The following is a 24,427-nucleotide window of genomic DNA, read 5'->3' as shown; positions in this document are numbered from 1 at the left end:
CACAAAATGTCAGTCACCTAGCCGAAACGAGTACTTGTCATAAAAGTCGGTTTTAAGAAAATAAAGATGCATATTTAAACTTCAGGAAATTTAGTTTATAAAATAAGATATAATATAAGCTAAACTATATTAGAAATCGTGTCTCAACTTTCACAGCTAACTAGCGACATCGCTGACTGACTCCGGTGGCCAACTACTATCAATATAATTATATAATGACCAAATACAACCAGAAACAAATGTTCAGTCTTACCTGTGAAAGGTCATTCCTCAAGAACAATTGTGTGGCGATTTGTACAGCCCCAAGCAGCACACTGTGAGGCATTTTTCTCAAATCCAGTTATGAGCGTTATGGGAATGTTGCCCCACACAATATGGCGGCGCAGTTGACGTACGGTCCAGAGGCCAATAGGGCGTCTAGTGTTTATTATAATGTCTATGTGGAGCTGTTTCAATGCGACATCACATGATTAGGAGCTGTATATCATCAGGGCTGTGACTGAATCACATCTGTGTTAACATCTGCTGCACATGTGATATTATTCAGCTGAGCTCCTCATCCTCCTTATTTACCCTGTTTACCCTCATGTTTACACTGCTGAAAATAAAACCATTTCATCTGACAGGCAGAAGTGAATCTGACATACTGTAAATATGATGAGTGATGGATCTCATTATACACTGAGAGTGAATCATGAGTCTGTCAGTGAATCTCATTATTAATATAATCATATAATCTTCTGTTTTCAGGATTCATCATTATTGCAGTTGTACCAGTGTTTCTCACAGTGACAAGATACAATTGGGACGCAGTATGTGGTCAACAGATGGGCTGTAAGTGTTTGATGAATTATGATCTGATCCCTGATATAAACACACATAACTCATGACATCATAATGAGATCAATATTTTGCTCGTGTCGTTATGAATGTTTGATCTTTACAGATTTTGAGTGAGTAGAAATACTTCCAGTGATTTCATAATAATCTGTTCAGATGTTTTGAACATTTGTGAGATGTTTTATATTTATGGTCTTGATTTTATTCAGTCAGTGTCAGACACAGATATGCACTTCTTTTTAAACTAATATTATTAAAGCTGTTTTTCAGGTTCATCTTCGGTCAGGAGATCAGTGTATTTATCTCTCATGTTATTGGTCAATGCTGTACTGGTCTATTTCTACATCATCGCTCTGGAAAATGAAAAGGGTAATATAAAATTATATATCTGAAGCATCTTTCTAGTATATCTTAAGCTAAATTGTACTAAAGTTAAATGTCTGTCTGTCAGTTAATGAACACTTTACAGAAACTGTTACCATGATGATGATGATGTGTTTGTTCATGTTCAGATCGTGTGGGATGGGCCTGTATGATTGCGTTTCTTCAGTTACTCTGGGCAGTGAGAGACTTCACACGCTCATTTACACATGGTACAGTATTAATCATCTGATCATCTTCTGCTATCAGCTCTAGTTTATTCTCTTCACTTCTGTTCTTCTCTTCTGAAGAGAGATTGAGTCTCTACACTGTAAAATTATCATAAAGACTGTAAAATTATACAGTACAAACCTGTTAACAGGAAGTTCATATACAGTGTTCATATACAGTCAGTTATGTACATCAGGGCTTCATGTTACATGTAATGTTGTTCATGTTAACTGCATTATTTCAGTCAAGTCATCTTCATTTATAGAGCGCTTTTCACAATCCAGATTGTTTCAAAGCAGATCCACAGTGATAATAGCAAAATTAATGGACAGAGATTGTTTTGGCTTCACAGCAGCTCCAGGATAAATTTATCGAGCTAAAGTTGGTTTTTGATTGAATCACTTCCGTTGTAAAACTTGTTAATTATTACTTTAGGGGCTGATTAAATGACACATTTCCTACTGAAAACCGAATACCTTTAATGCATTCTTGCCGTTCATTTACATGTATAGTCTATAGGTTTGTGTGTTTGAGTGTGTATGTGAGCAGAAGCTTGGTCTTTTTTACAAAGTGACATTGCCAAATTACTTGTCTGGTCCGCATAATACAGAAAAATTAGTTGTGTCCGCAGATCTATGCGAACTGGAATAATTTTGATAACGTTTTATCTATACATAGGGAAAGGAAAGGGTAATGGGTCTTCGCAGGGGATAGTTCAGTTGAAACATCAGGGCTGCGTTATCATCATGTCTAGATGCAGGTCCTTCATCTCATCTGGATACGGCCTGGATCTGGCAGGCTGCGGCAAACCTCGGGATAAACGGAGAGAGACTAATATTAGCGTAGACGCTAATACAGTACAAACCTGTTAACAGTAAATTCATAAACAGTGAAAAACTGTTTCTTTTTTCTTGTCAGTTTTTTCTTCTTATGATGTAGCGAGTACATCAGGTGTTATGGGAAGTGTTCCCGGTTCTGGCTGACCTAATCTATGCAGACTAACAATTTACATGATTTGAATTATAGAAGGAGATAATGGTTTATGTGTATACAAGTTTAAACTGATGTGTTTTTAGTCTAGATTTAAACTGACAGAGTGTGTCTGCTTCCCAAACAGTGATAGGAAGATTGTTCCAGAGTTTAGGTGTTAAATAGGAAAAGGATCTGCCGCCTGCGGTTGATTTTGATATTCTAGGTATTATCAGCTGTCCTGAATTCTGAGATCGCAATAGACATGAAGGACTAAATACAGGTTTTACTGTAAGTTTAAGTTAAATCCGTAAATCCTGAAACGCTGCAGCTGTATTTTTTTATGGTGAAGTTCAGACAACCTCAGCTGCTGTTTTTATTTTACTGTAATATTTCACTGTGAATGAATGATGAAAAACATTATTATTCTACAGAATATTTTTGAATAATTTATTATTAGTTTCAAACTCCAAAAAGACTAAGAATCAGATTTAGAAAGATGTGGAGATTATTTTTCTTGATATGTGCTTTTTTCTGTAGTGGTTGTTAATGTGGTTTCATCTGATCTAATAGTGATGATATTAACTGTATATTTGATCTAATGGTGATGATATTGTATTATTTGATCTTCCAGATCTTCTCCGTCTTGTTCCTGTGTATGTGTTTGGATCAGTGGTTGTTGTTTTACTGAACTCTGTTGCTCTGATGATTGAACTGATACTGAAAACAGGTGAGCGATCACTTCAACATCAGTAATATATCTGTATATAAACCATGACCTTTACAGTAAATACATAATATAAACTACAGCATGTTAATCTGAACTGAGTGAGTGGTAAAATCTCACTGTGAGGCAGAAATCGGCTTCATCTCACAGTTATTATTCTCATTTCCATTCACATAATAATGTGGAGCAATAATAAGCCTTATAATCAGCTGTTCATGCTGTAAATAAAATCCTGTTGTTTATTTTCATCCTCAGTTAATGGTGAAGGTGCAGTTGGAGATCTGAGGATCGTCGTCTTTTCCTCTGAATTCATCTTCACTTTATTTCTGATGATTTTACTGGTATTTGAACCCTGTGAGTATAACCTGAACCTAAAGACAATTAAATAAACATGCACTTTAGCTGTTTTGATGCCTTTCAAAAAGGGATTTTTATTTTAAAATATGACCACATATGTGACCAATCATCTGTCTTTCCAGGGAATAGATGATCAGTTTTGTGTTGTGATGATTGAATCTTACATGTGTGTTTATTGAGTGTGATCTTCAGTCTGATTCACTGACAGCTGCTCACAGTTCACAGCAGAAAAACACTCATTATAACTCATTCACAGCCAGCGTTTCACTGCTGTTTATTGCGGTCTTTGAGGGCATCATTTCATAAAGATATTTATGCTGTTTTTATAATGATTGACTCATATTGAATCATTATAAACCGAAGCCCTTAATCTTCAACACTCACTGAACACATTAAATTCATTCAGATGTATCTAAACTGGATATTTGAAGGTTTATTTTATTTTTTTCATTGTTAAAAGCAGGGGCCCGATTCAGAAAGGAGGTTAAGTGAAAACTCTGAGTATGTTAACCCTGAAATGAGGGAAACTCTGGGTTTTTCATTTCAGTAATGGAGGTATGTCAAACCTGAGAAAGCAGGGTAAGTCAAGCCTGTTTCTGGAAGAGAGGTAACTTATACTCAGAGTCAGTTACCATGGTAACTTACTCTGTGAACCTAACCTGGTCAGGAGCAGGTTTTCTTCGGTAAACCCAGAGTTTCTTTCAGTCTCCTCCCCCTCGGGCGATGTTTAAATACTTCTTTCATTCTTTCATTGCAAAAAATGCTTTTCTTACTGAGTATTTTCTTTTCTTATTTCAAGTACAAATATCTAAAAATTCTTAAATCTAGATGGATTTTCTATATAAGAAAATTATATAAGATATTTAGTCTTGTTTTCTATCACATCAACATTTATTTCCAATAAAAATGAAGAAAATGTTCTAAAAGTGGAAGTAAAGTGCCTAACGAGTGTTTAATAATGATAAAAGTATTTATAATTTTAATAAACAGAATCATTTACACTTAATGTACAACAATACTGAGGTGCAAATAGTATGTATCTGCCAGTATAAAGTATAAATAGCATCTAATTACTATTTACTTATTGCAAAGAACTGCTACTTTCACATGGTAAATAGAATATATCACTATTTTCTATTTTTTAGCATCTACAGCTATTTCCACTTAGTGTAAATAGCTGCTTCCTTATTTTCCCAACTCCATTAGCAGGTAATTTGCAAAATAAAAAAATGCTCTTAAATTATTATTATTTTTATTTATTTAATCCCCCCCCCCCCCCCCAGTTTTCACCTCTGATATTATAACAGTGATAAGAATTAAACTCAGAGTTCAAGTTTTAACTCAGAGTTGGTTGAAGCTCCTTATTGAAACGGGCCCCAGGACTCATCTATTATCCAGTCAGATGTGTTTTGAATCTGAATAATCCTGTAAATCTCTTTTCCTCCTCTGTCTCTGAACTCACAGGGATCAAACCATGTCTGGAGTCATGTCAGGTTAGTGTCATATTTAATGTAAATCAGATTTTATTAATTCACCTGCAGTATCACTTGATGTTAAGGTGCACTCAGTGATTTATGTTCATGTTTCTCTGACTGAAGTCTTCATACAGACACACATGAGTGTGACACAGCATCACTGTAAAAATATGTATTTATATTAGGGATATACACAAATTCCCATGATCGATCATCGTTTAAATTAACGATCAATTAATCGATTAATCGTTAGCCTTAATACCGCAGTATGTTACACTGCAGTGGCATATAGTCAACAGCATGACGGGGTGCAAATGCTGCTCAAAACACTGTGTTCCTCACCAAATGAATGAGAAGGGTTTTAATCTAAATAAAAGGCTAGTAGGATTGTAAAATGAGTTGATGTGATTGATCAGTTATTAAAATACTTATTTAATAATCAAATATAACGACTAATACAACGTGTCAACAACGCCGCCTCAGATGCGTGCTTGTCAGAATGTGCACTCCTGTTGTGAACGCACTCTTCCTGGAACAACGTGCTTAAAAAAGGCAATTAAACCCAATGAATTCACAATGATTTATTAAAATAGTGTTCTCATTAATGGTCCCAATCATAGTCATTATTAGTTGTGCATTGCTGTTTGAGCTGCGCGCGCTGAAGCTGATCACGGCACGCGTTAATTCTTAACCAAATGCATCCCATATGAGAGAAATCAGATATAGATAGACCTGCACAAAATAAACACAATATTACAACTTACATTTGCACAAAACAAAAGGCTGTGTGTCTGCTTTACGTTCAGCTGGTCATGTGATCTCAGTATGGCCACCATGAGCCAAGAGAGAAAACACCTTATGTGGAATAAAACAGTTTCTTCCTGACTCTACATCATTTAAACTGGATTTGTCAAATATGCTATTCTTCCCTTTAAACGTGGACAGAATTACTGACTGCACCTTTAAATAAGTGTCAGAAACACATTCAGTGAAGATCTGTGTGTAAATGATCTGTCTTGTCGTGAACACAGAAGGCAATAAAGTCTCGTCGAACTGCAGCCGCTGGATCACAGAATCAGGAATCTCAGGTTAGTGTCAGAATTATGGATGATTTCACTTCTCCAGAGATGTCGTGTTTCTCAATCCTGCTCCTGGAGAACATCAGCGCTTTCCTTCATTTGACACAAACCACTTCAGATAATTACAGACATGTTCAGTTCACTTAGTTTTGTTGTGGTCACAAGATATTAATTCATGGGAAAGTGATAATAAGTCGTGGCCCCGAGATCCTATGTTGAGGGAACAATATCTATTTCTCATGGCCACGAGTTTAATGTGTAAACAACCTGCGTTACCATAGCAACCTGGAATTATCAGAAATGCATAGACCAGAGGTGTCCAAACTCGGTCCTAGAGGGCCACCATCCTGCAGAGTTCAGCTCCAACCCCAATTAAACACTCCTGAACAGCTAATCAATATCTAATATCTAATCAACATATCTAATTAAGCATACTAGAAACTTCCAGTTAGGTGTGTTGGAGTGTGTTGGAGCTAAACTCTGCTGGACAGTGTCCCAGATCAGTTCTCTACGGGTTTATGGAAGTTCAGGTCCATTTACTAATATACAGTGGGTACGGAAAGTATTCAGACCCCCTTAAATTTTTCACTCTTTGTTATATTGCAGCCATTTGCTAAAATCATTTAAGTTCATTTTTTTTCCTCATTAATGTACACACAGCACCCCATATTGACAGAAAAACACAGAATTGTTGACATTTTTGCAGATTTATTAAAAAAAGAAAAACTGAAATATCACATGGTCCTAAGTATTCAGACCCTTTGCTGTGACACTCATATATTTAACTCAGGTGCTGTCCATTTCTTCTGATCATCCTTGAGATGGTTCTACACCTTCATTTGAGTCCAGCTGTGTTTGATTATACTGATTGGACTTGATTAGGAAAGCCACACACCTGTCTATATAAGACCTTACAGCTCACAGTGCATGTCAGAGCAAATGAGAATCATGAGGTCAAAGGAACTGCCTGAAGAGCTCAGAGACAGAATTGTGGCAAGGCACAGATCTGGCCAAGGTTACAAAAAAATTTCTGCTGCACTTAAGGTTCCTAAGAGCACAATGGCCTCCATAATCCTTAAATGGAAGACGTTTGGGATGACCAGAACCCTTCCTAGAGCTGGCCGTCCGGCCAAACTGAGCTATCGGGGGAGAAGAGCCTTGGTGAGAGAGGTAAAGAAGAACCCAAAGATCACTGTGGCTGAGCTCCAGAGATGCAGTCGGGAGATGGGAGAAAGTTATAGAAAGTCAACCATCACTGCAGCCCTCCACCAGTCAGGGCTTTATGGCAGAGTGGCCCGACGGAAGCCTCTCCTCAGTGCAGGACACATGAAATCCCGCATGGAGGACTCCAAGATGGTGAGAAATAAGATTCTCTGGTCTGATGAGACCAAGATAGAATTTTTTGGCCTTAATTCTAAGCGGTATGTGTGGAGAAAACCAGGCACTGCTCATCACCTGTCCAATACAGTCCCAACAGTGAAGCATGGTGGTGGCAGCATCATGCTGTGGGGGTGTTTTTCAGCTGCAGGGACAGGACGACTGGTTGCAATCGAGGGAAAGATGAATGCGGCCAAGTACAGGGATATCCTGGACCAAAACCTTCTCCAGAGTGCTCAGGACCTCAGACTGGGCCGAAGGTTTACCTTCCAACAAGACAATGACCCTAAGCACACAGCTAAAATAACGAAGGAGTTGCTTCACAACAACTCCGTGACTGTTCTTGAATGGCCCAGCCAGAGCCCTGACTTAAACCCAATTGAGAATCTCTGGAGAGACCTAAAAATGGCTGTCCACCAATGTTTACCATCCAACCTGACAGAACTGGAGAGGATCTGCAAGGAGGAATGGCAGAGGATCCCCAAATCCAGGTGTGAAAAACTTGTTGCATCTTTCCCAAAAAGACTCATGGCTGTATTAGATCAAAAGGGTGCTTCTACTAAATACTGAGCAAAGGGTCTGAATACTTAGGACCATGTGATATTTCAGTTTTTCTTTTTTAATAAATCTGCAAAAATGTCAACAATTCTGTGTTGTTCTGTCAATATGGGGTGCTGTGTGTACATTAATGAGGAAAAAAAATGAACTTAAATGATTTTAGCAAATGGCTGCAACAAAGAGTGAAAAATTTAAGGGGGTCTGAATACTTTCCGTACCCACTGTATATTTTATATATAAGCCTATAGCCTATATTACATGCTCATATAATCTGATCATTTAAACAGTATTATTATAAATACTAATTTAATTTATTGAGACACTTTAATATGTGAATTGTATTATCAGAAAACTGAACATTTGGACTGTTTGACACTCCTGATGCTTCGAATCTTTTCCTGAAACAATCAGAGAAAAGCTTCAAAGATTCAAGAGGCTTCATTTCTCCTTCCCTACAGTGAATCTTAAAAGAATATGCCGTGTACATTTTTATCTATACCATCCAACAGTCTTTTAAATCCATTCACTGATCGTTTATTTTTATGTTATTTTATTATTATTATTATTATCATTAGGTCTATTGGTTAAATTTTTTTATTCATTATAATGCATTTGCTTTATTTTCTCCTTCATTTCCCGTATCTCTTTACCTTAATCTTTCTTAATTTTGTTTAATTTTGTGTGTGTGTGTCTGTGTGTGTGTATATGTATGTATGTATGTATTTTATATATATATATATATATATATATATATAAAAACAGGAAATAAACAGGCTATATGGTACTGTAAGTAGATATTTAAAAGCCTGGGATGAAAGCCTGGGATGGGATGAATAAAAATGTTTTCTTCTAGGCTTTTATTATTTAATGTTCTTACATGTTCTTTTAGTATGTATTAATAACAAACTTCATTTGAATGCCGTCTATAGGCAACATCACGCGTTTTAAAATGGCAGTATATCATTCCCTCAACAAAGGATCTCAAGGCCACGACTCTACATCGCGTTACCTTGAAAAAATGATCTTGTGGCTATGACCGAACATGTCCCCTCCCACAACTAATTGACTCTGTAATACCTGAAATATCTGTAACACCACATCCTGATCATCTGACAATCAGTCCCACAAGTACTATATTATATACTAAAGTTATCAGCAGCAGGTCATGTGATTTTGAAACAACATTTAAACAGAAAATGCTTCCATGTGGTAAAACTGTTTTAATGAGGAGACTCCAGGAGCAGGACTGAGAATCACTGCTGTGAAACTGTTGAAAACACGTGTTAAAACATGTCTTATTCTGAACCCAGAATGCAGCAGGATCTGATGAAACTCCAGCCGCTGGATCAAACCAGAACCAGAACCCAGCAGAATCACATGAGATGAATCCTCTACTGAATCAACAAAACCAAGAGACTCAGCCGGATTCAGTGGTTTCACAAACATGATCAACAATCAGAGAAAAACACTCCTGAGACAGTGATTTAAGAGTTCAGTCTTGTTCTTCGTTTGTTATTGAGGCCGTTTTTTCTAATGCAAGTTTTCTTGGTTTTGTAAATATCTGTAAATATATGCAGGATGTTTAACTGTCATCACACTTGTTCTTTGTATTCATGTAATAGTGATTTGCTTTTATAACTAATTCTAGCTGTAAACCAACTTCAACAGTACAAATTGAAACTGAGACTCTTCAAGATCAACAGAGAGAAAAATCAGTGTTATAATTATTATTGTAAGAATGGATTGAGGTTTGAGTCTCAGTTCAGGATCATGATGTCAGTAAATGTTCAGTTCTGGGTCTCTTACACCCTTCAGAAACACTGAGACTGAATATTCAAACCTTCAGATGGAAGATCAGATCCTTCATGTAATATCAAAACTCCTATGAGTTTTTGTTACCTTCCTTCCTCTTCCTCTTGTACTTCCTCTGTAAATCTTTCCTCATAAAGTTTCCAGCCCAGAATGAGCCCAAACACAGAGTCTTACAAGCTCATGATCAGCCATTCTCCTCCATAATACTGAGTCTGGAAAGCAGATCAAGAAATGAATACATTTATAACTCAAATTGTACTGGAATTTCTAAATGGTGATCAAAACGTTTAATTCTTTATGTGGAAAACAAAATGAGAGATTTGGCTAAATGTCCACCTATTGTTTGTATTTATAGTGTATTTATTGTTCTTCTTGTCTTTGTATTGTGTAACATTGTGCTTTATTTCATGTTGTAAATGTATTCAATAAATGTAATGTTTCTATACGACTAAAACTAACTTTGACTGCTCTTACTGCTGCTGCAGTGTGTAGTATGTGTAATGTGCTGCACAGTATGCATGTTTTCTGTACGCGCAGAACATCTGGAAGTATGGGAATACAGTATCCCACAATGCAATGTGTTTCACTTGATTTTCCATATCCATTGTTATCAGAGTACCAGAAAAAAATATTAGACATGATTTTTAACATCTCAGTCTTTCCTACGGAGCCCTGCACATGACATGCAGGAAAAAAAATAGTAGTCTAAATCGTGTGCATGATTTACTAATTCATTCCCTCGTAAATCGTGCGCACGATTTAATTTTTTTTCTTGCATGTCATGTGCAGGGCTCCGTACTTTCCTTATCAGACTGCCAGAAGGCATTTCAGTCATTCTGACCGGTGAGATGCATTTCTACTCCACTCCACTAGATGGCAGCATCGCGTCTCAGATGGACTCATGAAAAACAACTTCACTTTCTTACCTGGTACTTTTGGTTTACAGCAAATCAAAAAGCACAATCCAGTTGGAATAGCATATCCAACACAAAACATAAATGGAAATATGTTTTAGAGCAGCAGAAATTCTCTTACTTTAGGTGAAAGTGAAGTCTTGCCATCATCCACAGAACAGCATCTGGATCGTTTACCTAAAGAAAAGAAAAGAATGTAGAAAAACAGCAATTCGTTATGTATATATATTCTATATATTGTAATATATTAACACATATATTATTTCATATATTTTTCAGTTTATTTAACCCATTTATTGTATTGATTATAAATATGAAAATATATTTTCATTCTGTAAAGGCCGGAACACACCAAGCCGACGGTTGGCCGTCGGGCAGTTTTTGTTTGTCGGCCGACTAAGTTTTCTCAGTGTGTTCTGCACCGTCGGCTGAAGTTGGTCCTCGTCGGCTTTTTTCCGGCCGATTCGAAATGTTGAATCGGCGCTCGTCGGTCCGTCGGGCCCTCTGATCATTCTGATCGGCTGTTCAGCTACTGCCACCTGCTGGTACGGAAAGGCATTTCATCTTGCGCAGGCGCAGAACGGACGTGCTACTTGGCCGTCGGGTGTCGAGCATCGGTTTGGTGCGTCAGGGCAACTTTGGACACAGACGCTGCCGACATGAGCCAACCCCGCAGTCTGCTTTCGTCACCACTAGTTCGTCGGAGTCGGCTTGGTGTGTTCCGGCCTTAAGGGACTGGCTACCATCTAAGACATGAAATAACTTGAAATAAGAAATGCGCTTGAAATAAGATGCCAAGATCTGCTGGGAAAGAAACGTTAGGAAAGAACACCAATGTGATGAACTTCTACTTGCCTTTCCGTCAACTGTTGATCCAGGTTTAAAAAAAAAAAAAAAAAAAAAACTCTGGGAGCTCTGCAAACATAAACTTTCCAACTTTAAATGTGATGGACACGGTTACAGATTGACCACATCTGGGAAACGAAATGCCACAAACATGAGTTATACCAGTAGTCATACCTTAGAGGTTTCATTCAGGCACAGACGGGTCACCTCAGGAACCAAAACATAGGGAAACGGTCCCTTGACCAGGTACAGGTTGCCCATAGGTGTTTCTGAGAAACATTACAAGAAACAGGATCAAGAACTGACCAACCACACAACAAAAAAAGTAGCATCAAGAAAATAGTCACTCGCTTGCCACAAAACTCAACTTTCAGTCCCACATCTCCAACGCATGTGTGATGTGTTTACACTGATGTCAAACCTGGGTAAAACTAAACCAGAAACAAATACTCTTTAAAATTACAACCTCAGACCTTCAGTACTTTTGCATAAAATCGCACGCAATGACTTACTATATTTTTTCACTTCAAAAGCCTGGGAATTCATTCTGTCACCAATAAAATCGTGTATATCCCGATCAGAGTCTCTGGGGTTAAAGCATGAGAAAACTCCAGTATCCGGTTGAGGAAACATTTGTCCTCTGACCAATCCAGTAATAATGCTTGTCCTAGTAAAACAATTAACAGCTCAGAAAGCCTTCAAAACCATTGTGAAAAGTACAAAGACAACATCCAGAAATAAAGCAGTGTCATGTCTATTCAAAGACTTGGAGCGAATTCTCACCTCCACCACAACCAGACTGTACTGCAAGACACAAACACAGGAATATCAGGCATTGACTTATGCAGCATGTCATAAAAAATGCACAATTTATATTGACTGAGGTTTGTGCATCTAAAAACTACCTGCAATTTGTTTGCAGTGAGACTGCTTAATATGACAAAAGAGAACTTTTTCATTTTCCAAACCGCTGGTCCAGCATTATCATACAGGTATAAATTCCTTTTTAATTGGCCATTTAATCGTTTAATTAAGGTTTGTACATGCTAGTTTTCATGGCAGAATTTAACATAAATATTCTGGAGCTGCCAGTTTGCTACATTTCAAATGATTATTAAACAGCAAGCACAAACTATGCGAATTTGGCAGCCCTTCCGGCGCACTCAGTGTCCAAACTCACTCGTTTCATTCACTCCTTCAAGTCAGCGGCGCAAAAATGGAGTATGCAGTATATGCAGTGCACAGGGGCGCCGCACGGAGGGGGGCGCCATTGTGCCAAAACTTCTTTGAAAATCTTTTTGAATAAAACGTTTAAAATAAATTTAAAAATTATGTTTGTTGAAAAATAATGTTTAGCATTTTAATTTAGCCGTTGCTCTGTTACGAACAGTCACATGTCCAAAATGGACAGAGGAGGGAAGCGGTCTGGGGCGCAGAACAGAAAACGTAAAAAAGAAAATGAAAAACTGTGTCTTAAAATGAGGACATCGATGTCCAAGTGGATAACAAGAAATTGGTAAGCGTAACCTATCATTATCACTGTAAGTGTTTGATGTCTTACACCGGTCGGTCTGTGTAGCGCCGCTTCAAGTCTTTTATGAATGATCCGCTGAATCACTTTTGTTACGTTCAAAACGCAGATTCAGAAATGAAACACTGCTGTGTGTTGCGTGGAGACGAACAATTCTGCTTTGTCTTTATAGTTTCATTGGCAAAATTGAACAAAACAGACAATATTTTGTCTAAAATAACACAATATAAACTTACTGAACTGTTGTATAAAATCAGTAACTATTTGCATTTTGCACTCATTATATTTGGGACAAAAACAGCACTCGTGTAATACTGAAATCCGTTACTTTTGTGATACTGCTTAACACATATAAAAAAGATAAATATGAGACAAAAACTCAATAAGGGGTATTATAGTAATAGTACTATTGTATAATAGTAGTTTTATCAATAAATGAATGCATGCACAGCAAAATCCCCAGTGTTAAATGAACACCCCTCAGTGTACATATGTGTCCATACTACAGGGTGTTTAAAGAAACACTGAAGCAGTGTTAAAATTAATGAGATAATTAAGTGATGATTGACCATTAGTGGTGACACCTGATCTTAATAAGGAGAATCACTGAAGGAAAACGATGTTAATTAATGTTTTATGGACAAAGTTTAAACAGCCAGAGAAAAATTACTAATAATAAGTAAAGGATCAAGAATCCAATACAGAAAACACTGATCACCATCATGGTGACTTGAAACGAAACTTTCATTAAAACATTAACATCTAAACATCTGTTAATGCTCAGTAAGAACCTTTGTTGATGTAGAAATAAACAAAACTGGTTAATAATAAGTATAATAATGTTTAATGGCTGGAAGTCAGTTGTAGTTGTTGTGTCTCTCTCTTTTTCTCTTCTTGTTGTTTCTCTTTCCTTCAATGATTCTGCTTATTAAGATCAGGTGTCACTCCTAATGGTCAATTATCACTTAATTAATCACTAATTGTCTCATTAACTTTAATACTGCTTCAGGGTTACTTTTAACACCCTGTAGTGTGGACACATACAGTATGTACACTGAGGGGTGTTCATTTAACACTGGGGATTTTGCTGTATGAGTGACCAAATGATTTGGGAATTCTAGAGGTTTCAAGAGAAAGAAAAATTTCTCCCAAACAGATCCTAACATGCAAAAATGTATTTATGCTCGAGTGACATGTGCAAACCGAATATCAGGTCTGTTACTGTAGCTCTAACCCAAAAAGCATCATTCATGTGTTACATTAACAACTTTACTCCACCTCCCAAACAGATCAAGACACATGAAGAGATGTGAAGGATAAACAGGATCTGATTCACTGGTCATTATATCAGCACACAGACACAAAAGTGATAAACACTGTTCAGAATTACACAGAATAACAGAGATGAGCGTCGGTGCTTTTATAAAACCTGAAATATGAAGAAAAAGTCAATAAAACAACTGAAAATGTATTGGACTGTATTGGATTGAGAAAACTACATTCATCATATGTCCACAGTTCATGTCAAGGTTTTTGGGGCAATGAGAGCCAAACCTTTAAAGACAAGAAGAATACTCACCTTTATTAAATGAAGCCATTGTCAGTTTTGACAGTCCAGTTTATTTCTCTTTATCCACAAACCAGTTGAGAGGACGAGTTTCCTTTACAGTTAGAGAATAAACAAATTAGTCATTGCGTTGATGCATGACTTAAAATTAAGCTGTGTTTTCCTTTTGTTTCAAACACACATGAAAAATATTCCACAGCATTTATGAATCTGCATTAGAGTTAAAATAGAAGAGAGTTTAAAACAGTTATTATCAAACCATAATGCAATAAAGGATGAAATGTGTTTTCCCAGAAATGATCATATATAAATCTTAGAATCACAAGCTGTTTCCCAAAAACATCAGTAGCTTGTAGTGTAGATCTACAAGTATGGAGACAGTGTTGACTCAATAATAATTCACACATTCTTATGTTTACTTCATAAAGAATTCATGTGCATATTGTGGTATATTTTTCCCCTATGCACCTGACTTAAGTTTGCTTAATTCTGGGGCGTCTCCTAATCGACACCCAAGCGTCTACTGGCAACACTTCAATACCTATTTCGGTCAACGTCTTGACCCTTTTAAGCCTAGTGTTCCCTAACCTAACTTGCTGTGCAGCAATAACCAGACAGACTCCAGACTATGCCTTAGAATATGCTTTATTCACGGCTGGAGGACCTCGTGTCAATAAAAGAGAATCCCAGCAAGAAGAATACAACAGTTTATATAGGATAGGAGCATGGTAAAGCATTTTACAATATGATTATTTCTTCATTTGTCAAACCCTTTTGTTACTAGTTAAAGCAAGATCTGCCCATATTAGTTCATTGATTACTCAATATGTCACAGGGCTATTATATTTAGATGTCTAGCCGTGTCCTTAAGTTTCAGTTGTCTAGCCATGTCCTTAAGTTTCATTTCCCCTTTTGTTATTCAAAAACAGACACACACTGACTTTGGCACAAGGTTTAGGAGCATTTAGGTTTCAAAAGCATATAAATATTAATCCTGCAAGAAAAAGAAATGTTAGTTATGATGAATTAAGAATTCCACCACAATGGGTTAAAATTATTGAGTTGTAACTAAAAACGTTAAACTTTTTATGCATTTTAGCCGTTCATTTTCATCACAGCTGCATTTTGAGGGCCTGAAAATGCAAACTTTTGAAAATGATTTTCAAAGTGCAAGTTTTTAAAAACGTCAGCATTATCATCTCTGTGTAAACAACAAAGACATGAAACTGTGAAAACAGTGACATCATGCAAATGTGTATTACGTGTTCAATCTATATTTGTGTAGAGTTTATTTACAAAGTGACATCACCTATACTTGCCTGGCATGATTATTACATAATTTTTAATCATTTTCACGGATCCATGTTAACGGGGATCGTTTTGACAACATTGTCATCTGTACAAAATAATTTTTTTTTAAATGTTTTTAGTGCATGGTTGTCGTGCAAATATACCATAAGTGATGATTAAGCATTAGTGATTAACAATTGCTGTGATGAACATAATGTTGTGGAGAAAAATCATCTCTTGCTTGCAAATGAAGCTCAAGAGGCAAAATTCCAGAAGTCAAAATAAGACTTTATTGAACAAAGCAACAAAGCTGAGATGCTTGCAGAACATCTGTTTGTTTCTGGCCAGGGTTCAATTCTTGTACACTTTTCTTATCTATTATTTCACAATAACCATGTGACTTAACTCTCTGGTAAGATTCATCCTCAGTTTCACACATTTTGGTCTTTCTTTTCTCACCTATCTTTCTAATAGTGGCAACCTGCCAAATGATGGTCAACCCTTTATCATAGGCAAGATGTAGGATTTTCCAAGGACAACCGGCTCCTTTCTAGAGGAGGGAAGCCTCACCATGACATCATTCACAGCCATCTGTAGTGTCCTGAAAATACCCCAACTTGGCAGAATACTCAGTGGATCACATGACTTCCTCCAAAGTTCCTGACCTTGTGACAGTTCTTACAGTCATGTAATAGGCCATGAGGCCTTCAAAAGACATATGGCTGTTATATTATTCAAACTATTTCTATGTTGGTTTTCTCATATGATTGATAAAACATACCAACAATAACAAGCAGAATCACTGAAGGAAAGAGAAACAACAAGAACAGAAAAAAGGAGAAGAGGAGCAGAAACACAAGAATTACAAATGACTTAGATGAAATCAACTGAAGATAAAAGAAGACATTAAGGTCCAGTTTGACAGACAGGGCTTAGCTTAAGCCAGGAGTAGGCCTTAGTTAAATTGGGATATTTAGGGCCAGATTTACTAAACGGGGCAAATTAGCGTGAGAGCGCAATTCCACAAATGCGGCGATGGGAGTGGCAAGTTACATGGCACAAATTAAAGAACACAGACGCAGTGAAATCATTTACATAATGACCAATGCAATCTAACAAGAGCAGTGCAAACTAGCGTTGGGTCACAAACAAGCAGAGCTGATGCTCTCATCAGGTGCGGGTCGACACAGGCGCAACTTGTTGCGCCGGGGGAATATCTCTCAAGATCTCAGCAGAGGATTAAACAACTCCACAAACAGCATTACCAGCTTCACTTATTACTAACCAGATTGACTTTAGGTTTATGATTTATTGAAAAAAAAAAAAAGAAAAAAAGTTTGGTTTGGTTATAGAGATCAGTGTTTGCTTTATTTGGGCATTTTGGCTCTTGACTTTTTAACATTAGATTTTGTCTGGCTGCTGTGCTGTGAAACATTTATTATGGCGAAGAAAGCCAAGAGAAAATGTGATTAGATGATGATGGTTACTTATTGATGATAACATCCAGTAATTGTCATACACTGTAAAACTCACTAAGTTCAGAATACTCAAAACATTTGAGGAAACTTATTACCTCAAAGCATTTAAGTAAACTACCTAATTTTTTAAGTTAGAACTTAAAATTTGTGTGACAAGTGTGGCGGGGCCGAGAGCTGTGGAAGCGGAGCAAGGCCAGTGTGGTGCACAGGTGTCTGTCATTAATGGATTAGTTCACTTTCAAATGAAAATTACCCCAAGCTTTACTCACCCTCAAGCCTACCCTAGGTGTATATGACTTTCTTCTTTCTGATGAACACAATCTGAGTTATATTAATAAATATCCTGACACATCCGAGCTTTATAATGGCAGTGAGTGTGACCAACGAGTATGAAGCTCAAGAAAGTGTCTCCATCCACATCTATCCATCATAAACGTGTACTCCACATGGCTCCGGGGGGTTAATAAAGGCCTTCTGAAGCGAAGCGATGCATTTGTGTATGAAAAATATCCATATTTAAACAAGTTATGAAGTAAAATATCTAGCTTCCGTCAGACATAGGGCGTAGCGTAAGCGTTTTGAACTGCAAGAGGCGTTACACTTTCTTTGTGAGTTAAATACAAGTTCACGCCACTTTTTTCAATTAAGTGCAATGAACTTTCATTGAACTCTCATTGAGTTAATTTCATTGTTTGGTTTAAGTGTATAGTGGTCTGTTTTGTTGATCTCCTCTGGTGTCTAAATCGCATTATATGGGTGATGTTATTAATTTTACAGTATTCATTATAGTAGTTCTTCAGTTCTTCAAGATTCAGCATATGACTCTCAACAATAGTGACAATCAATACAAAGCTTCATGTTGCAGTGCATGCTAGGTGCCACTAGCAGCTGAATTCCCTTAGTATTTTGTTGTATTCCAATTATACTGTTTTTTTGTGACTTTAGTGGCTTGTTTTGTCAGAATTGATCTGTATCTGAATTTGTTGACTGTCAGTATTGTCAGCATTCATACGCTTATTCTTTATGTCTGTGTGTGTCTGAATGATTCAGTAATTCAAACCTTTTCATCTACAACATGTTTATAAAATCAGTTTTACTGTAACAACACTACTAGACCTTAACTGTAGCGTCACAGGGTTATTACAGCTGAAAACAACAACCACAACATGACTGAATCCAGAAATAAAGCATGCATATCATGAGGAAAGAGCCTCAGGGGAACAAAACGCTGCTTTATTAAAGGGATAGTTCACCAAAAATGACAATTTGATGTTTATCTGCTTACCCCCAGGGCATCCAAGATGTAGGTGACTTTGTTTCTTCAGTAGAGCACAAATGATGATTTTTAACTCCAACCGTTGCGGTCTGTCAGTCGTATAATGCATGTCAATGGGAACACCATCCATAAGAGTCAAAAAAACATGCACAGACAAATCCGAATTAAACCCTGCGGCTCGTGGTGACACATTGATGTCCTAAGACACGAAACGATCGGTTTGTGCGAGAAACCGAACAGTATTTATATCATTTTTATGATAAATGTCCAACTGCCGGATGTTCATCCGGTTGGTGAGGTCTGAAAACGCACTCTGATGACGGAAGTGATCTCTCACGTGTATACGTCAATGAGTGCAAGCGATCACTTCCGGCATCAGAGTGCATTCAGACCTCACACACCGGATGCCATGCGTGTGCTCAAGGCAGTTTGACATAGTGGTGTATTAGAGGTAAAAAATTATATAAATACTGTTCGGTTTCTCGCACAAAGCGATCGTTTCATGTCTTAGGACATCAATGTGTCGTCATGAGCTGCAGGGTTTAATTTGGATTTGTCTGTCGTGCTTATTTGACTCTTATAGATGGAGTTCCCATTGACATGCATTATACGACTGACAGACGGCAACGGTTGGAGTTAAAAATCATCATTTGTGTTCTACTGAAGAAACAAAGTCACCTACATCTTGGATGCCCTGGGGGTAAGCAGATAAACATCAAATTGTCATTTTTGGTGAACTATCCCTTTAAGAATATGCATGAGTGCAGTTTCATATCCTGATGCAGAGATTCTAAGAAAATCTAAACATATATCCTGGTTAATACATGGTTAAAGACATCCTGACAGTGGAATTTAAATATTTAATAACTGTACAAGATGACAAATTGGTTGTAAAGTTGATATAAAAAAATAAATAAAAAAAAACTCTAGTTGTCTAGTTATGTTCTAGTTGTAACTTCCCAGAACCAATGCACACACACACTTTTTTTATACATAAAAAAGCAAACTTCCTCATCTGTTGGTTTAAAAACTGCTGTTGTTGATGCTTTGTCCGATCTTCTCCTCTCGTCACAGCTCCTGAAGAACCTCACAAAAAGACAACAATAATCCCAGGTTATCAGGAGGTAAAGTAAAAGAGTAACATAACAGGTACACATTGGTGAACATCACAGGTAATTTCTCCCTTCCTCTGAAAAGTGTTTGTTATTTTGCTACGTTATGTTATGTCTCAGATTTCTTATTGTTTTTCAGCATCTGCGCTTCACTAGACCTACTGGATCATCTGAGGGATTCGACTGAATCAAGATGCTGCTGATCGTTGAAGCTCTTCTTCTCATTTCAGCTGCTCTAGCACAGGTAAAGTTGTGAACTAGTATGAATTACAGATTACAGACATGAACACTGATCATCGATCATTATAATTCCTGCAGGATCACAGAACTGCTGCTGCTGAAGGACAGATATTTCCACTCGATATGGCAGAGAATTCTGTTGATGACTGTTATGTTGGTTGCAAAAAGAACATGTCATGTCTGGTTGAGACAGAATTGCTAGAAAGGGAACTCAATAACTCAACTAAATTCAGAATGGTTTGGCAAGATGCTGAAAAAAATCATGAGCCTCCTGCAGATAACTTGACAGAGAATCATTCAATCGCCATTCACGTGTACACTAACTCACGTGTTGATATATATCAGGAGTTAAATGATGCTGTTTATAGTGATAAACAACAATACAAAGACAGTACATACACATGGTATTCACTTCAGTTTTTGCTGACAGAAGCGATACAGATTCTGAAGGAATCACAAAATAGATGCAAGTCAACTTATCGTGGAACAAATGATGAATTTGATAAGAATGTTCTGAACAAACAGGTTCGGTTTGGCCTGTTTTCATCCTCCTCTCTTGAAATTAAACCAACAAAGCCTTATGGAAATGTATCTTGTTTTGAGATCTACACTTGTGAAGGTGCTGATGTGTCAAAATATTCTACATTTCCTGAGGAGAAAGAGGTGCTGATTCCTCCGTACGAGAAGTTTAATGTCATTGATGTCAAGACAATAATAGATTATAAAGATCTCTGGTGTGAAACTGTGTTTGTGTTGGAAAGCGCTGGAGTAAGAAGTGACCTGAACTGTGCTCTACTCAACAGACCAACCAAGTCTATAAGAAAAAGTTGAATATTTTAGTAAGTAGATGCTTTGGTAGAAAGCGATTTACATTGCATTCAAGGTATAGAGGCCATGCATTTTCCAATGTCAAGGAATTTATGAGGCCCTATATGACCTTGGCACTGCTATTCTGCCCTTCTGTTTGAGCTGTAAGTAATACTTCAAAATATATGTTGAATGCTGATTTAAATGATTACATGAGTTGCGTTAGTTCCACACAAATCAATAATTACCTACACATGATTTTTGCCTTCTTAATCAGAAACATGGTATTGCTGTTTAATCTTAAGTTGTGTGAAAATGTGCCTTCAGAAGTAAATTAGAGGCCAGTCAATGTCTTTATATGTTTTCAGTGTCATAAGATGATGTTGTAAAACAGTACATTTTCATTTCCTTAGCTTTGATTTAATGTCTACTAGATTATTCAATAAACTTTACTTTTTGCCACGAATTTGTTTCCTGCTTCCTGTTCTTCCTCTCTGTCTCTAACACTGTAAAATAACTACACTGTAGTGGAGCACCACCGAGTGTTCATTTCTACCAGTGATGCTTGATTCAACTTCCCACGTCTACTACCTGCCCAGACATCAACGGGGTTGTAGGTTGCCAGGTTGAGGTCACAAATGGGTTGGAATTTGTGTGATGTGTCGATTGTGTGAGTAGAATGCGTTTTATACAAGATCTGGCAACCTAAGAATAATATATTTATGTGATTATTCATATAACAAGGTTTGGGCCATACAAATTACGGGAGTATTTCCCAGGAGAAATAAAACGTGCAAGGGCCAAGAAATGGGTATGAAATACGGGAGACTCCTGGGAAAAAACAGGAGTGTTTAAAGGAAATGAAAATGAAGTCTTATGTTCACTTTTACATCCAAAAACAGAACACCAAGATTGCTTACGAGACATTGTTGACGCTGCAGCTGCTCGAGCGCAGAGAAAATAGCGGACGACGTACAACTCCTTGAGGGCGGAAACTATGGTAATACAGGGCTGTCAGTCAGCCGTCGTGGGCGGGGCCATCAAAACAGCATGTCTAATGAGACTGCTTTGGTTTAATGGGAATTTAAAAAAAGGAGTGGGTGGATTTTTATCATTGTAGGGTGGTTGTGTTCACACACTGCCAACACACATTTATGTCCATGTAAAAGTGGATTTTGCATAATAGGTGCTCTTTAAAATAAAGTTTAAAATGGCTTATTTTGATGAGATAAAGTAAAAACATATGTTGTCATGACTTATTGATCATGTCAACTTTTACAGTGTAAAAAATCCATGTAAGTTTCTCTTGAAAAGAGCATCTGTTAAATGCCTTCAATGTAAACTAATCTAAACGAGCTGTTTATAATATATTATGTGAACATTCTGTATTATTGTGGTCTAGAGTTATTCTTCCAGAACACAAAATGTTAATAACTACAGTATACTAGACATAATAATGTTAAACATTATGAAAACCACAGAGATTTTTTTTATGAGGCTCTTAGCTGAAGTACAAATTACAGTATGAAAAAGTTATAAAAGTTTAAATTTACTGTAAATCAAATGTACGTATTACTATGACAACTGCAATTCCCAAAAACATTTTACATCCCTATGTTTCATAAACTTTGATACTTTTTTACTTGGAATAAATAAAGACTTGTTGTGTTGTTCTTGTTCTACACAGACTGTCCATTTAATGATAGGTTTGCTGAGATTCTGTTTGGACTGTTTTAATGTTGCATGGACCATCTGCTGCTGTCCTAGTGGTGTTTATTACTCTCATCCTAAACCTGTTTACACAATAAAACAAAACTGAAACTAAATAACAGGAAAGACAGAAGAAGGGAATAAAGACGTAAAGTCTATAGCCTATCTTTTGTGTAACTGAATAACACATACTATCAGCAATCATCAGCAGTACGGAGATAAAAAAAAAATAAAAAAAACCCTCAAAAAATAGTAACGTCTGCTATAAATTATGGTAAAAATATAATTTTCAGAGACACTCGCTAATGTTTGCGAGAGAGCAACTTTTACTTTGATTTCTAACCTTTACTTTCACCTTTAAACTGCCATGAGGGTCGAGTCATGTGATCAGATATATAAACTTGACTAAATGAGACTTCAGGTTAGAAATATCTATTAAACCGAAGCTCATCAAACAAAGAGGAAATAATCATATAATATTATAGGTGTGTCTTCATAAATGACCATGGAGAAACTACTATTCCCATGATGCACTGTTCTGCTTTACGTAGCATGGGGTGAGGTAATGAAAGAAACAGCAACATCTGTTCCGACAGGTTACATTGTACATCATTTATTTTTTTATGTGAAAGACGCTCTGCATTTATAGTACTTTCAGCTTGAAGACAGTAAACTGACATTGTAGTTTTGCAATTACACTGTGTGTGAATTACTTTCAATAAAATCCCATTTGAGAGATTACGATTTCTCTCTGTTGAAACCAGAAGGAATGTTTTGATCACTAATTATATGAGTCTGAAATCAATCTTTAGATTTCACAAATGTCTCTGGAATAAACAGAGATTCATGCTTTCAATAGCAATCACAATGTGTCATATCTTTCCATTATTCATAAATGCTATCTAGCATGTCTTTGGGTTGTTTGGCACTATGAAAACCTCACAAATCTTTAGTATGTGGAACAAACTGCAGATACTGAGAACACAGAGATAAAGAATCAAAAAACTAGACAACATCAGGCTTTTCTTGAGAGGGTCACATATGAGAAACAAACAAAACTTAAAGGGATAGTTCACCCAAAAATGAAAATGTGATGTTTATCTGCTTACCCCCAGCGCATCCAAGATGTAGGTGACTTTGTTTCTTCAGTAGAACACAAATGATGATTTTTAACTCCAACCGTTGCGGTCTGTCAGTCGTATAATGCATGCCAATGGGAACACAATCTATAAGAGTCAAAAAGACATGCACAAATCCGAATTAAACCCTGCGGCTCGTGACGACACATTGATGTCCTAAGACATGAAACGATCGGTTTGTGCGAGAAACCGAACAGTATTTATACCATTTTCGCTCACCCCAACCCAGCGTACGAGGACATCATGCAAGTATGCCGAATGAAAATAATTAATTTACTAAATGCACAAAACATATTTTTCTTCTCATAAACACAAATAACGAATTAAATACTATTTTACAATATTAGAAAAATAACATTAACCAGTTTTATATTAACTTTGGGAACTTAATCACCATATCACATCTTTCGGGACATCATACCATTTTAAATTCTGTCATAAAATGCTATATTTTATGAACACATTGGCATATGATTACGAAATTATGTGTGTGTATTATGTGTGTAGAATTACTAAAATGCCTTCTGGCAGTCTGATCAATTAATGAGGAAAGACAGAGATGTTAAAAATCATGTCTGATATGTTTTTTCAGTTTCTTTAATCACACTGGAAACTGAAAAGCAAGTGAAACACATTGCATGGTGGGATACAGTATTATACAGTATAGCCTACTGCTCATATCAGTGAATGTAACAGCTCTTCTTGTGTATACTGTGTACATTACACATACAG

At 36.8% G+C, this 24,427-nt stretch overlaps 2 protein-coding genes and 1 long non-coding RNA gene across 4 annotated transcripts in view; 2 read left to right on the top strand and 1 right to left on the bottom strand.

The window, feature by feature from the left end:
• The window catches only part of LOC127509874 (uncharacterized), a 196,512-nt gene extending 186,273 nt beyond the window's left edge, over nucleotides 1–10,239 (top strand). The window contains exons 20-27 of the mRNA XM_051889078.1: nucleotides 751–834; nucleotides 1,111–1,209; nucleotides 1,353–1,433; nucleotides 3,035–3,130; nucleotides 3,383–3,481; nucleotides 4,949–4,977; nucleotides 5,991–6,047; nucleotides 9,284–10,239. Coding sequence (XP_051745038.1) covers nucleotides 751–834; nucleotides 1,111–1,209; nucleotides 1,353–1,433; nucleotides 3,035–3,130; nucleotides 3,383–3,481; nucleotides 4,949–4,977; nucleotides 5,991–6,047; nucleotides 9,284–9,421 — 683 coding nt within the window. The 3' untranslated portion in view covers nucleotides 9,422–10,239. The remainder of the gene's footprint in view (nucleotides 1–750; nucleotides 835–1,110; nucleotides 1,210–1,352; nucleotides 1,434–3,034; nucleotides 3,131–3,382; nucleotides 3,482–4,948; nucleotides 4,978–5,990; nucleotides 6,048–9,283) is intronic.
• The window catches only part of LOC127510021 (ecto-ADP-ribosyltransferase 5-like), a 101,284-nt gene extending 79,972 nt beyond the window's left edge, over nucleotides 1–21,312 (top strand). The window contains exons 2-4 of one of the 2 annotated variants that reach the window (XM_051889506.1): nucleotides 19,812–19,859; nucleotides 19,939–20,043; nucleotides 20,118–21,312. In XM_051889506.1, the coding sequence (XP_051745466.1) occupies nucleotides 19,993–20,043; nucleotides 20,118–20,870 (804 nt within the window). In that variant the 5' untranslated portion in view covers nucleotides 19,812–19,859; nucleotides 19,939–19,992 and the 3' untranslated portion in view covers nucleotides 20,871–21,312. Of the gene's footprint in view, nucleotides 1–19,706; nucleotides 19,860–19,938; nucleotides 20,044–20,117 lie in introns of those variants that run through there. The other variant, XM_051889505.1, reaches the window with a different exon arrangement.
• Nucleotides 10,877–12,508, bottom strand: LOC127510076 (uncharacterized). The gene is made up of 3 exons (XR_007929458.1): nucleotides 12,058–12,508; nucleotides 11,914–11,976; nucleotides 10,877–11,814 (listed from the first exon to the last, which is right to left on the bottom strand). It is a non-coding gene; the product is annotated as an uncharacterized LOC127510076 (long non-coding RNA).
• Nucleotides 21,313–24,427: the final 3,115 nt, after the last annotated feature.

Source organism: Ctenopharyngodon idella, chromosome 3 (genome assembly GCF_019924925.1).
Source record: "Ctenopharyngodon idella isolate HZGC_01 chromosome 3, HZGC01, whole genome shotgun sequence".
Taxonomy (NCBI): domain Eukaryota; kingdom Metazoa; phylum Chordata; class Actinopteri; order Cypriniformes; family Xenocyprididae; genus Ctenopharyngodon; species Ctenopharyngodon idella.
The sequence above is the reverse complement of the archived record's forward strand: the minus strand, read 5'-3'. Positions and strand labels throughout refer to the sequence as shown.